Source organism: Beta vulgaris, chromosome 8 (assembly GCF_026745355.1).
Source record: "Beta vulgaris subsp. vulgaris cultivar EL10 chromosome 8, EL10.2, whole genome shotgun sequence".
In the NCBI taxonomy this organism is placed as follows: domain Eukaryota; kingdom Viridiplantae; phylum Streptophyta; class Magnoliopsida; order Caryophyllales; family Amaranthaceae; genus Beta; species Beta vulgaris.
In genome coordinates, this window is record NC_079209.1 from 22085010 (window position 1) to 22100882 (window position 15873).

At 34.4% G+C, this 15873-nt stretch overlaps 1 protein-coding gene across 1 annotated transcript; it reads left to right on the forward strand.

Moving 5' to 3' along the window:
* The first annotated feature begins 7959 nt into the window (after positions 1 to 7959).
* Positions 7960 to 14924, forward strand: LOC104883652 (two-pore potassium channel 3). The gene is made up of 3 exons (XM_010668202.4): positions 7960 to 8476; positions 8714 to 9973; positions 14282 to 14924. Exons 2-3 carry the CDS (start codon positions 8748 to 8750, stop codon positions 14439 to 14441), a joined length of 1386 nt encoding a protein of 461 aa, XP_010666504.1. The 5' UTR covers positions 7960 to 8476; positions 8714 to 8747; the 3' UTR covers positions 14442 to 14924.
* Positions 14925 to 15873: the final 949 nt, after the last annotated feature.

The following is a 15873-nucleotide window of genomic DNA, read 5'->3' on the forward strand; positions in this document are numbered from 1 at the left end:
GTGCTCAAGGGAAATGATACATTGGCCGAAAATCATCAAGAAGTGATGGCAAAGCTTCATGATGTGGTGGAAGAAGTAGAACAACCTCCCTCTCCTAAATCATAAACTTTTCTATTTAGCTTGTTTTATTTTGTGTGGGAACATGAACTTTGTTTAATATTTGTCTTTTCTATCCTTCTCCTTTAATCATGCTACAATGGAACTTCTTGGTTTGCTTAATTCTAAGTTTGATCTTTTTGCATGTGTGCGTCTAAATGAATGGCTAATATTCTTGGATTGCGGTTTTTGAGAGTTGAATGCTTTATTTGCTTATACTAACCAACTTATTTCTTACAAGTTTGGTGGTGTGATGTGTTTAGTGAATAATATTCATCTTTTTGAAATCGTGGACTATGTTTTTGAAGATGCCAAAGGGGGAAAGATAAGGCAAATCAGAGTAAATTTTTTTTGTCATGAATTATGTTCTCATATTTCGACTTTACAAAATAAAATAACGAGTCTATAATACTTAATTTAACTTGGTTACATACTTTGTTAAAATTATTTTTATATGACTTTTTTGTATTATTTTAGTATATGCCTTTTGTTGCCATCTTCAAAAAGGGGGAAATTGTTGACCCTTGAGTTTTGAAGATGACCTAACCACAAAAGACATAGTATATTTTATTTATGTTGTTGCAAGGTAATTCATGCTCGAGCTAAGAGAATACTTGATTGAAGATTAAAGCGGAGAATTAATCAAGATCGAAGTAAAGATGTTCGAGAAATGAAGAATCAAGCATGGAATGAAGATTAGAATACATTAGGGTATTTATTAATCTTCTTGTTAAGGTTGAGTAATAGCTTTATTAAGTTCGTGGTGAATTCTCAAAGGAACTTGGTTCTGTTCCCATGAAAGGAACAGACCTGGCACTATAGGAACAAGGCTTAGGAACAAGACTTAATAATTAGGGAACAAGACTTTAAAACTAATTTAGGAACTCTAAGTGACTAATATTGTGCGCCTAAGTAATTGTGTGCCCAATATAGTTGTTAGAGTTTTTAGGGATAATTTGACTAAGATCCATAATTTTAGGAAGTTAGTTTAAGTTTGTTAGGAAAAGATTTTAAATAGATTTTCTGATTTTAAAATAATGATTTTCAAATCTTATCTTTTTAAAATATATATTTTATCTTTATATTTTATTTAAAAGATTTAGTTTTCGAAAATATATTATTTCCGGTTTTAAAATGTTTCGGATTTTTTGAAATAAAAACTGTTTTCCGGTTTTTATAAAAGATTTTGAAAAAGATATTTTTCCTAAAAATAGCTAAAGGATTTTTATTTATTTATTTCCTAAATTCTAGCTTACACGCCTAAATGATTTACTGCTACAGTTTATGGAGTTAGTGGATTTAGTGGCTAAGTTAATTATCCTCCAAGTATTTAATTAAATTAAATAAGATTAATTATTCTCCAAGTTTGCAAAACCACGTATTTGTTACTGCTTCTATGAAGTGAAGTATGGATTAGTGGATGATGTACATGACATGGAATAATTAATTTAATTTAATTAATTAATTAGAAATCATGGAGAACATGTGATAATGGTCTAAGTTAGTGGAAATCATGTCTTGTCTTAATGTCTATAAATAGGCGCCTAATTCATTTGAGAAAATGTGTCTGACTTAGTTAATTTGTCTTAAGTTATCTAAAGTGTCAGTGCCTTTCCTTAAGAGAATTCATACTTACATTAATCGAGTTTATTACTCATCCATTTTTTATAAAGTGTATTTTTGAGAAAAAGGGTTTGAGTGAACTCTTGTAAGTGTGAGAAAGCTTTGAGTGAAGCAAGAGAAAGAGAAAGAGAAAGAGAAAGGAACTTCGAGTGAAGTTTGAGAGAAAACGTCAGTTGTTGGGAACTGTCGTTGGGAACTTGAGTTGAGTGACTTAAGTTGAGAATCGAGAGAAAAGTAATAGGTTGTAATCAGAGTTGTTTTGGCCTATTATAGTGGAAAGTTGTTTAAAATCCCTTGTGGTCGAGGTTGTTTCTTCCTACTAGGCCTAGGAAGTTTTTCCTCGTAAAATCTCTCGTGTTCCCATTGTTTGTTCCCAAGTTTACTTTTAATTCCGCAAAAAGTAGTGCTTATTCTCTCACTATAATTCACCCCCCCTCTTATAGTGCTCATATTATACAACAATGTTAATGACTTGAACATCATTATAACCCCTAGAGAACTTGAAATAACTGCCAAGTATTTAATGAAAGAATTTAAGATGAAAAATTTAGGGAAGACAAAATTTTGTCTTGGGCTGCAAATTGAGCATTTGATGAATGGAATTCTCGCTCATCAGTCAAACTATACAAAACAAATCCTTAAATTAATGTATTTACATGGATAAAGCTCATCCACTAAGTTCTCCAATGATAGTTCCATCTCTAAACATTAAAGATGACCCTTTCCGACTGCGAGAAGAGAACGAGGAAATTCGTGGTTCTGAAATACCATACTTAAGTGCGATTAGTGCTTAATGTACTTAGATAGCAACACATGACCGGATATTGCTTTTCCAGTAAACTCATTAGCCAGATACAGTAACTCACTAACAAAGAGGCATTGGAACAAAGTTAAACACATATTCCGTTATCTCCAGGGAACACACGATTTCGGGTTGTATTATCAATCAAAGCCAAATGCATCATTTATTGGATATGAAAATGCTGGATACTTATCAGATCCACAAAAGGCAAAATCACATACTGATTACCTGTTCGATCACTTATAGAGGTACTGTCATATAATGGAAATCAACAAAACAAACCTTGACAACTACATCCTCGAATCTTGCAGAATTGATAGCTCTTTATGAAGCAGGATGAGAATCTGTGTGGCTCAAGTCAATGATTACTCACATACAAGAAGAATGTGGGATGAGAACAATTGTTGATGATCCAATTGTGATATACGAAGACAACACTGCCTGCATCACATAAGTAATTGAAGGGTTTATCAAAGGAGACAAGACCAAACATTTATCACCAAAACTTTTCTACACCCATGACCTCCAAAAGGATGGAAAAATTGATCTTCAACAAATTCAATCATCTCAAAATCTTGCAGATTCATTCACTAAATCACACCCAACAAAGAGATTTCAAGAATGGGTGCATAAAATAGGAATACGTCACCTTGGTGGCATGTGTTAAATTCACGGGGAGTATTATAAACACTGCACTCTTTTGCCAAATACCTAGAGGAATGTGGGATCGTCCCTTAGTACACCATGTCAGGTTCACCTATAATGAATGGTGTAGCTGAAAGGCGAAACAAGGCCCTTAAAGATATGGTGAGAAGTATGATTTGTCATTCTATCTTACCTGAATCACTCTGGGGTGAGGCATTAAAGACTACAACTTACATTCTAAATCGAGTACCAACTAAAGCAGCTGCTAAAACACCTTATGAGCTTTGGACAATTTGAAAACCTAGTCTAAAGCACTTTTTTCGTGCAGGGTTTTCCAGCTGAAGCTTGGCCTTATAGGCCACATGAAAAGAAATTGGAACCCAAGACTACAAGCAGCTATTTCATTGGTTATTCAGAATGATCTAGGGGCTATAAGTTTTTTTTTCCAGAAAAACACAATTTTCTAGACGAGAATTGCGGTATTTTTTAAGGATGTCGAGTTTGGGGGAGAAATAAGTTAGAGACATTGTCTTTGAGGAATAAACGGTATCACTTTCGGAACCGTTTCATACAGATGTTACTTATGAAACTGTCGAAGAACCTCAATAAGACAATGTTGTAAATTCTCCTAACCAAATTGAAGATGTTGCTTATAATGAGCAAACTCACCATCCTCCAGAGAACATAGAGCAAGAACAAGTGCCTTTGCAACGATCCACTAGAGAAAGAGGAAGTGCAATTTCAGATGATTATATTGTATTTCTCTAGGAACATGAGGAAGATAGTGGTTTGGTGGAAGATCATCCTATCAACTTCCTTAAAGCCATGGGAAGTTCCAATCCAGAAAAGTGGATCATAGCAATGAATGAAGAGTATAAGTCTATGCAAGATAACAAAGTTTGGGAACTTGTGCCATTACCTGAAGGTGCAAAACCTATTGGTTGTAAATGGATTTTTAAAACCAAAAGGGATTCTAAAGGTAATGTGGATAGTTATAAGGCTCGTCTTGTAGCTAAAGGTTATACTCAAAAGGAAAGGATTGACTATAAAGAGACCTTTTCTCCAGTGTCATCAAATGACTCTATTAGGACAATCATGATTCTTGTTTCGCAGTTCGATTTAGACCTTCATCAGATGGATGTGAAAATAACTTTTCTCAATGGTGACATTGATGCAACAATCTACATGGTGCAACTAGAAAATTTTTTCCCAGGAGATCCAAAGAAAATGGTTTGAAAATTGAGTAAATCCATCCATGGCTTAAAACAGGTGTCTCAGCAATGGTACCACAAGTTTCATAACGTCATTCTCTCATTTGGTTTTGAGATAAATGACGTGGATGATTGTCTGTATCATAAGTTCAGTGGGAGCAAGATGACTTTCTTGGTCTTATATGTGGATGATATTTTGCTTGCCACAAATTATATAGGTATGCTTCATGAAACCAAGAGATTTCTATCAAAACACTTTGAAATGAAAGATTTTGGTGAGGCCTCTTTTGTGTTAGGAATTGAGATACTTCGTGAGAGATCACAAGGTATTCTAAGGTTATCACAAAATAACTATATCGATAAAATTTTAGAAAGATTTGGCATGCAAGATTGTAGACCAGGAGATACCCTTATCTCTAAAGGAGACAAATTTAGTCTCAACCAGTGCACTAAAACTAATCAGGAAATTCAAGAGATGCAAAAGATTCCCTTGCATCAAGTTGCAGGGAGTCTAACATATGCCGAAGTTTGTACGCGTCAAAATATAGCGTAGATTATTGGAGTTTTGGGTAGATATATTAGCAATCCAGAAATGGATCATTGGAACGTAGCCAAAAGGGTTATGAGATACTTGAAGAGAACAAGAGATTATATGATCACTTATAAGAGATCAGACCATTTAGAGATCATTGGATACTCTGACTCTGATTTTGCGGGATGCGAGGACTCTAGTAGATCTACTTTTGTATATGTTTATCTACTAGCAAGTGGTGGCGTGGTGCCATATCTTGGAGAAGTGCTAAGCAAGGTATAATAGCCACTTCTACCATGGAGGCCGAATTCATAGCATGTTTTGAGGCATCAAATCATGGAATATGGCTACGTAATTTTGTCTGAGGGTTGCGAATCGTAAACAAGGTTGAGAAGCCAATCAAGTTACTTTGTGACAATAAGTCTGCAGTGCTTTATTCCAATAATAATAAGAGCTCGACTAAATCAAAGCACATCAAGGTTAAGTATCGAGTTGTTAAAGAAAGAGTTCAGAATAAAAAGATTTCTATAGAACATATAGGGACAAACTCCATGTTAGCAGATCCTTTAACCAAAGGTCTCCCTCCAAAGGTTTTCCGTGAGCACATTGCTCACTTGGGAGTCTTAGAGTTTGAGGAGTCTCGAGCTTAGTGGGAGTTTGCCAAATGAGTTTTATGTTAGAAAATACGCATATAGTTATTTTGATTAGAAATAAAGTTAAATATTCAGTTTTATACGTGTTCTGAACAATTAAGTTATTTATGGTTGATTAAAGTGCAAAAAGCCAGTTGAAAATTAACATGTACAGACCACCTTCATGTGTTTTTCTTGCTACACATTTCATGGTTGATCTATGTCATTTGGTTGCATTAGTATTAGTGACTGTTGGTGGTAACGTTAATATTGAACTAACCAAGTTGCAATGGTCCTATATAATGTGGCTAATGGAGGAGATTGATGCAGATATGCAAAGTTTATGATGATTAAATTTTAAGCTCATAAGGAACAATACATTTAATTAGGATGCATATTCGGCCAAGGGGGCGATTGTTAGAATAAATTATAGGGCCACATATGCTACTAATTAAAATTTGAATCATCATATATATAAGCCAACTAAAGTGTCCATAAATAATTTCACTTGGCTTAAAGTTATAATTGTCATGAAATAATTATCGTGTAGATACCGAAGCAATATCACTAATTTGGTGACGGGTCAAATTAGAAATCTTGCACTTAAGTTAATTATCAAACAAAGGTTATGGCTCCCGGTGCATGTTTATTAAGTTATGCTCATAAAGTTTTGAGTTTTAATGGGTGAATAGAGGGAGAGATTTTAAAGATAATTAAGGTTGAAATTGCTCATTTTCCCCAACCGTTATATTTTGGGTCTATATATCCCATCTATGGAGATCCAAAGAAGAATCACAAAATTAAAATAAAACATAACATTGGAAGGTTATTTGCCGAATTGAAGAATTGGGTATTCAAATAGTTAAAATACGTAATTTTCATATAATTTTTTGAAAAGAAGAAGGCGCCCTAATTGGACCGGAACCTCGCACAGGTCGACCCGGTCCGGGTTTGCAGGCAAGGCCCCTTGGGAGTAGGGGAAATAGTAAGGGGAAATTCCCACTCCCAAAGTGCCTCTGGTGGGGTTTGATCCCACAACCTTGAGGTTGTGGGATACAAACTAAACCACTAGACCAAGTACTACTTGGTATATATAATTTTCATATGGCTACCATGAAAACTCAAGGTAAGTTTTCCACGCAAATTAATTTAATACTTTTCATGAATTTACATGGATATGTGTATTTTATGATTTATAATCTTCTTCACACCCATCTCAAACCCAACAATACACATTATAAACCCTCACCCTTTACACCCACCCGCTTGGTCGTTTGGGTACCTATGTTTGCTTCGTCACTTGCCATACTCGCGCCCACCATGTGTCAACTTTAATTGACTATAGGTTTCTTTCCAAATGAAAGACGATGTAGATTAAATTTTTTAATATGAGTTTCTCACATTAATTTCAAAAAGGTTGTGGAGCAAGGTAGGTATAACCTAATATAACTTGTCATCCCATCAACCATGTCGAATACGATTCTCATCATCATCTCCGCTCATCACTTGCAAAATCTCCCTCATCCCTACTAAATTGGGTAAAATGCGGGACATATTTCTACAAAACCTACCCATTAACATCTCTATAATCATATGTTTTTATTTACTTGTTATAGAGAGAAAATGTACATTTTTAAAAAATGTGAAGAAAGATGGGGGATCACAAGAAGTATGGGCAGATTTCCTTATAAAACAAAAAAAAAAAATAATCCTCACCACATACTTTAATATTAGATGAAGCTAGATTTCTACTTTTAAGTGTGTAAAAATAGCACTTCATTTTTTGGGGTTATAAACGCAACCTACTTTAATATTAACAATGTAAAAGTAATACTTCCTCTATTTTTGATACAATATTCTTTCATTCTCTCTTCCGATATAGAGTTTGTCTTGTAAGAGACCGCCTACTTTTAAATTAAAATTAGGCAATGGTAAGCCCAATATTAAAGTCCAATGATTACTAGGTTAATTTATTTCGGTGACTAGTTTAATCAATTTAGTTACTAGGTTTATTTTAATATTAAAATTAGACCGTTTTTTTTAATATTTTTTTGTCCAATACATAACGTTCTTTTTCTACACCTCCCCATTCCTCTCAACTTCTCGATCTTTCGCAAAAGAATATGTCGTGATTAATTATAAAAAATATATAACAAATATTGTAACAGGTAGGAAGTATAACAAATATTTAAAGAAAAATGATATACACAGCCCTTAGGGCTATGTATAAGAAGTTTAAAATATAAATAAAAACTTGAATCAAGCATTTATTACCTCAAATGATGTGAAATTTTGTCATGAATTCATAAACTGTTTCTATTTTAAGACATGTATTTAATGCTTATATGTAGCCCTTAAACCTTAGGGTTACATATAACATTACCCATATTTAAAAAGAGACGAAAGATCACATATGAGAGATTGGGAAGGTCTAATAATTCTCGGGTGTACAAGGTTGGAAATAGAAACCTAGGCGAGCTGCACTCTCTCCAACCCACAATCCCACATGACTCGTGTAGAAGACCCCCCTTCCCTGGTCCCCAACGTGTAACTTTGCAAATGACCCAATCAAATTCCATGTAACCACCAACCTCGTTTCTTTCTAACTTTGCATTTTAGTTCAATTTTACACCCTTCTCTTTTCTCTCTTTCTCGCCATTAATTCTCTCCAAACTCTGTATAATTTTATATTCTTGTATTTTACATACGAGAATAACATAGTACCCAAGAAATTCAGTCTAATCCTCAACCAAAAAAAAAAAAAAAACCACCTGCTTCTGGTGCTATTTCACCGCTTTCTCTCTCCTACATAGGCGCAATTTTTTCTGGGTTTTCTTCAAATTATTGAACCCCCTCTCAATTTCCTCTGTTCGTGAAATTTTCCGGCGAAACGTTTCTTTTTCAATTGCTTATCATATTCTCGGTTTCTCATCAGGTACACCTTTGCAACTTGCAAAAGCATCTTTTTTTTTTTTTTTACAATTTTTGCTGATTCATCTTTTGATTTCTTAATTCATGCTATTATTATTATTATTATTATTATTATTATTATTATTATTATTATAAAGCCAAACAAAACGAAACGTTTCTTTCTTTTACTGAAAAATTGAACGTTTCTATTTCGTTGTTGAAAAAGCTTGAAATAATTTTAATGGCGCCAAAATTCATATAGATTGTGAAGGAGGAGTATTTTCTGGGTTACCCAGATGGACGAAGAGTCACTTTTGCCATTATTGAGGCCACAAATATCTCCACCACATCTAAATTTGTCACCTCTTCCTGAAAATGAAGAACTTTCTCTCTCCTTAACACCTTCAGAGTTTAAAAATCGGTTAATTTTTGGGCCTTCTCTTCCTTCACCTAATGAACTTGCAAAATCAATTCAACCCTCTTCGAGTTGTTCGGCTTTGGACGCGCTTTCTCTGTCCACTTCTCCAAACCTACAATCTCCATCTTCAGAGTACCATCATTTATCTTTTCTATTTGACCCACAATTGGCACAGCAGTCTCAAGAACAGCTGCTGCCCCCGCTTCCTCCACTGCCACCGTCGTCGCAACAGCAGCAGCAGCAGCAGCAGCAATGGTTGGTTGATCCTAATTACAGATACAGGAGAAGTAATCTTCATAGGTCTAAAACTGCCCCAGCTATGGCTGTTTTAAATGATGTTGATAAGGAGAATCCCACGACTACCAATCAGCCTAAGCCCACTTCTCAGTCTGTTGTTGTACAAGCTTTTGTGTTACTTTTGATTTATTTGTCATTTGGGGTTATTATATATTGGGTTAATAGACGACAGTTTTCGGTGAGGGAGACTCACCCAGTTATTGATGCCTTGTATTTTTGCATTGTGACTATGTGCACTATTGGTTATGGGGATATTACCCCTAATTCTACTACAACTAAGTTGTTCTCCATTTTGTTTGTATTGGTTGGATTTGGATTTATTGATATTTTGCTTAGTGGGATGGTTACTTATGTGTTAGACGTGCAAGAGAATTATCTTCTTAGGTCAGTTAAGGCTAAGAAGGAAGAGGGTCAAGCGACGTCTGTGGTTTTTGATGTGAAGAAAGGTAGGATGAGGATTAGAATGAAGGTGGCCTTGGCATTAGGTGTAGTGGTTCTGTGTATTGGAGTTGGTGTGGGAGTTATGCATTTTGTTGAGCATCTTGGATGGGTGGATTCACTTTATCTCTCAGTTATGTCGGTTACTACTGTGGGTTATGGTGATAGGGCGTTTACATCATTGTCTGGTCGTTGCTTTGCATCCATTTGGTTGCTTGTATCCACACTTGCTGTTGCCAGGGCTTTTTTGTACTTGGCTGAGGCTAGAATTGACAAGCGTAATAGGTTGTTGGCAAAACGGGTGCTTGGGCAGGATATGACTGTCTCACAATTTCTTGCTGCTGATATGGACAACAATGGTTTTGTGAGGTAATAACATGGTCTTTAGCGTTCATTATTTTGTTGATATTTTTTCTTGTTATTTGAAGTTTCTGCAGAATTGCTTGTTAAACGTGTTGGTTTGGCTAAATATTGTGAGCTTAGATCCTATTGTTAGCACGTTTCAACAGTTTGTATTACTGAGTTGATTCTTTTGCTCCTAGAAACAATATGCATAGATAAACTTAGGCATACCCAAGGCGTTGCCAATAATTACTTGCTCAATTGCTAAGCTCTCAAAGTAACGTGCTAAAGGCAACTAAATTTGACCAAGGTCTTGGGAACTTCATGTTTGGCTTGATTCTCTGCCCGTAATCATCATGATGCATTTTTTTTTTTTTAATGTGATGCTCTCTTTATCCCATAATGCAATAAGAAGAAAAGAACCCTGAATTCTTTTATCATGAATCAAATCCTACAAAGCATGATGAGATGACGTTGACAACATATCTTATTTGCTTACAATGAAACTGACATGATTGAACATGTGTGTGAGAACTTGAGCAAATAACATATATGTTGGCTGAGCTATAATCTTTTAGAGCAACCCTGAAAAGCCTTTTCTGTCTTTGATCAGTAGATAGATACTACTGTAATTTGGAGTTAACTTGAGGGCTGATTGTCCTTCTCCCTGGTAGATTCTCCTCTCTTGCTAGTTGCTTGGCCTAAAAGTCTTCAACTCTATGATGGATTTTATAGTGCTAAAACCTATTGTGTAGAAGGCATTTATGTTGAATACTTCTATCTGGGGTGAAGTCTATATTAATATATTCTTCTTTGTTCAATATTCCCTTCTCACCTCTTATTTTATGGATCTTTCTTAATGTTCTTGATCTGGCTAGCTAGCTTTAGAGAAGATTTTTTTGGTACAGGATAGGGATCATTCTGTGTGATGGAGATCTTCTATTATGGTGCTCAAATTATATTTTTATTCAGCCTTGGCCAATCCTTTAGTCCTTTCCTTTCAGTGAAAAACCCTCTCTTTATATCTGTCTGTTCACCCAGGCTCAGGATTATTAAGGATCAGAATTATTCAGATAGTGTCACCTAGCCATCAACAATTCTAAAACTTGTAATTAGATTCACAAGGACAATGCCTGGCATCTTCGCTCGTTGGGTTTATGTCTTCATCGGCTTCAAAGTCTTGATTTGGAGCAAAGTGTCTTTCAATTAGACACTTTATCTAGGCGTCGGATGGTTTGCAGATTTCCTAGTCGATTTTTTATCATTCCTTTTGATATAACTTAGAGCTTTCTAAAATGAGTGGGTGGAATATTATGAAGGCTCTTTGTCCTTTTGTCTCCTCAGATGCTGCATTTAGTTCTTTGCACGTTGCCTTTCACCTGTCAGAGTATATAAATTGGCAGTGCTTCATATGGGTTCGCATGGTGGAGTCAGATTTCTTTTGTTCACTGAATAGATTTCTGCATTCGAAGGCTTTCATGCTTTGTTTAGTATATTATTGTCTACTTTATATTCTGCACAAGAAAGTTTTCAAATTGATAGAGAACAAGCTCAAAACATGGGACTATGAGAAGGGAGGAGTTTTCAATGCGCAATATGAAATTTTGCATGAACTTTTTTGTGTTTCCTGGTGGCGGTTTGGGGGAGGGTTCTTTGGTGCAATACAAAGCACCCATGTGATTTTCTAGTAGTATTTACTTGTTTTGCTCAGTCTAAGGAAAATCATTGGAAGTTTGGAACTGTCAAGGATCTATTTACCTTGCCCTTGCAATCCTTGTACTCTTTCCAGACGATTTGAACAAGTGTTCGTACATGCAAAGTATTTGTTTTAATGTATGGTGTTCCCTTTCAGAACATGAATTTTGTGGCTTATTGCCTACAGCTGAATGCTTTTATCTTTGGCTAAAGTGGAATTTAGAACACGTACACTGTAATACTATACGACTATGTGTATGATGCATCCCAAATTTGTAATTTAATTATTGTAAATTCATTTTCTGAAGTATTGAAGTAAGTGAAAGTTAGTTTTGAACGTAAATTTTTTCATAATAGACTAGTTCTTGTTAAATATAGCTTTCTGGAAAATTACTTTTCTTAATAATACTGATTTTTAGGGATTCATAAGAATTTGGTGATGAAAACTGCACACTAAAATAATAACTGATCTTCCATGCTTCATATTTCACTCTGTTGCCACCTCCACCCCCCTAAAAAAAAGGAAAACTGAGACTGACCCGTTCAGGGAATCTGAGGATGAAACTATGTTGGGTGTTGAGCTAAGAATGGAGCAGTATATTTTATTTAGTGGTTGAGGGCCTCTGTAAGCTTTTGGGAATAGCGAGATTGATGTGTTTTGCAGTCAGTCCAACCCAACTATTCACTAAGAGCCTGTAATGAAATTGTACAGCCACTAACTCCCATATGAATTCTCTAGAATGGGAAACAAGCAGAATATGCCTAGAACTACTAGGGATTGTATGCTCTCTCGTTTTTCAGGTGTTAGATCATCGCATAGTATATCCTGTTTTCCTTCTTTCCTCTTTCGAGGTTCAACTTTAAAGCTATCGGAATTGTTTGATATTGCAGTATTAAGGACAATTAATCAGGTTGTGCACCCATAAACTCTTCAATTAATTCCTCGAGTGAGGTCATTAGGAATGTCTTTGCTCTCTCTATGTTCAATGATTAGCTCGTCTTTCTTTTTGTTACTCATTTCCTGCTTTTCCGATTAGATTTGGGTCTGTTGCAGAAGCCTTCAGCTGATGCCAGTGACAACACTTTCTTTAAAGTCTAGATTCCTGCCTTGACTGATGTACGCTAACTGTATGCAATCCCAAAATTAAGGGAAAAGAGTAAAGTAAGTTGAACGCCTTGGAGTAGCCTACTTGTTGGTTATACACATATGCAGCTTGTCCCATAAGAAAGAAATTATAGATAAATTCTGCATCTAGCATATGCACTTTTATACTAATTTAAACAACATTCAACACTCCACTATATTGCTTTCCTCAATACTAAACTGAAATATGGTTCCAATATATGCACCAACCTAGAATCAGATAATTTTAGTATCTTCAGTATATGTTATATCTGAGGATTTATTCTTCATCAACTCTAGTGCTTTCCAATTCCCAATAATGGTCCTTAGCCGGGGGCAGAGTGAGAGGTTTTTGTTTTCCTTTTACCTTTTTGCTTTATTGTGAGCGGGGATTCTCATATACATTAGTTTTGAAGCCTGTTTACTACATTCATCTGGTTTTTCAACTTACTTAACCTGTAGATAGTATTGGCTTTCCATTTTTGATGTACTGTCGGTTTTTGGTCCATTGTGCCATTTTGGTTTATTCTTAACAAACAATATCTTTTCTCGTTTGTATTGCAGCATATCATTGTACCCTAATAAGTTTATACTATTAGTTAGCAGAGCACCATAAGCATACATTTAATCTTCCGCCCACTACCCTTATTACAGTTTTAGTAATGTAGAGTGGTACAAACACGAACTGCCTTGCTAATATAGGCATGCTGTAATCATTCTTGGAACTTTCACGACAATTTTTATGAATATTTTGGGGAGCTATTGATCGTAACATATGTAATTGTCAAGATAAAATATATAATTTTTTTTTTGTTGTTTTTGTTGGAAAACTTTACCCCTTTAAAAATATTATCTTCAAATAACCTTCCTTATTGACAGTGATAAAAATGTGGTGCACTGTTATGTCTTTTTTTTTGAAACGAAGTACGGGGGCCGAATTTTCACTTTCAATCTTGAACTAGCATTGGCCTTGTGCACATAATGGAAAGTTATATTTTGATTTGTTTTTAGAGAAGCTAAACCTTCACTATCATTTGATTCGTAACTACTTTTGTTTACTGGAATTTTACAAGTGAAAAACTCATCTAATTCTTCCGTCTGGAATATATGTTTCATAGACTACAAACAAATGTTATTGTTACTAGATCTTGTACTTTTCTTGCCCACATTGTTAGACTAGCTTTCCTGGACACTTTTTTCCTTTGTGCCAAATCTTTTGCCTTTTATGCCTCCATAGGTAATAATATAGTTAAGCTTGTGTTTTTCTCGAGCTCCCTGGTTCTCGTTTAAGTTGTGATTTTACACTTGATATTGTTATTGGTTCTTTGTTCATCGGTATCATTAATTGCTCAAATGGGAGATATGTACAAGTCCTACTGCTTGAGGGTTGAAAAGGTGTTGGAGGAGGGGGGGGGGGGTGAGATTTCATGCCTACTACCATGCCTGATGATTAACAAAAAGGGTGATACTATTATGCTGTTGATGAGTTCCTGATCTTTTCTTGTTTGGTTTTGCAGTAAGTCAGAGTATGTAATCTACAAACTGAAGGAGATGGGAAAGGTATCAGATAAAGACATTCTTCTGATTTGCAAGAAATTTGATCAGCTGGATACTGGCAACTGCGGAAAGATTACATTAGCTGATCTTATGCATCCTCATCACCGAGATTCATTATAGGAATTAAATCTAGGCTTTCTCGACTTGTTGGTTGCTTTGATTCTTAATCTTGACAGAGCTACATCATGTCAGAATGTTAAAGGGTGCAAATCTTTTCTGTACATACACACCAGCAGTTCCACTCTCAGCTTATATATATGATCCCCTAAGAAATACAAGGAGTAAGATGCATTATGCAACTGGACCTAGTTATTTCTACGAGTCGATCATGCTCTTTCCCAAAGGGTAGGAGCTGCCTATCTTGTATAGTTCACTGGATGCTCAAGAAGCATTTTCTTAATGAGGCAGCTACTGTTGAGAAAATATGTTTATCTGCTGATGTCTGAGCTAGGTGATAGGTTATATTGTATCTATTTTTTGCAGATGAATTAAAGGGTTCTTCATCTTTTTGTTCCTACTTTGGTTATCTGCGTAACGGACGTCATTTTCTCTATACTAATAGAAATCATGCTGTGTGAAATGAAGCTCAGTTATATTGACACAGTTGGAGTTCTGGAACCTCATTTGCAATCAACAAGGCATTTGGCAAAAGGGATTTCATTTAAGGGAATTCACATTCTTTCAACAGAGAAGGAATCAAGTTAAATAATCTCACTTTTACACATCTTAAATAGTGTTTGTCTCATGTTCTAGCTTTTAGGTGAAACGTTTCAGAGTAATATGGAAGTGCTATGTTGAGTTGTTATAGACGTTCTCGATTTATTCACAAGACTGACTAATATAAGAAGACACAAATTTAGAACATAAGTAAAATTTGGAATATTTTCTGCCAAATAAACTTATCTAATCAAATAATCAGTTAAGCTAGTTTATGGCAGTTTGCAGAAAGTCGGGCAGGAGACTAAGACTGTTTAGTTCACTTGAATTTTTCTGATTTGAACTTATTTGATTTGATCTGATCTTATCTGAACTTATTTTTTCTGATCTGATCTGATCTACAAGATCTTATCTTTTATAAAATATATTATTATTATTATATTATAATTTTTAATTCATTATTATGTATAACATTATAAGATTTTATTTATAGTATTACTATTATTATCATTTTATTTCTATAACAACTTTTACACAACTTTTAATAATAATAATAATAATAATAATAATAATAATAATACTAATAATAATAATAATAATAATAATAATAATAATAATAATAATAATAATAATAATTATCATTATTATAATAACAACAACAACAATAATTATAATCATAATAACAATTATTATTAGTAAAAATAATTATATAACCCAAGTAATTAATTTATAAGAGCACTTAAAAAATGTTTCACACTTTTCCTTCAAAAAAAATATTTATAGTACTACTATTATTATCATTTTATTTATATAATAATTTTTACACAACTCTTATTAATAATAATAATAATAATAATAATAATAATAATAATAATAATAATAATAATAATAATAA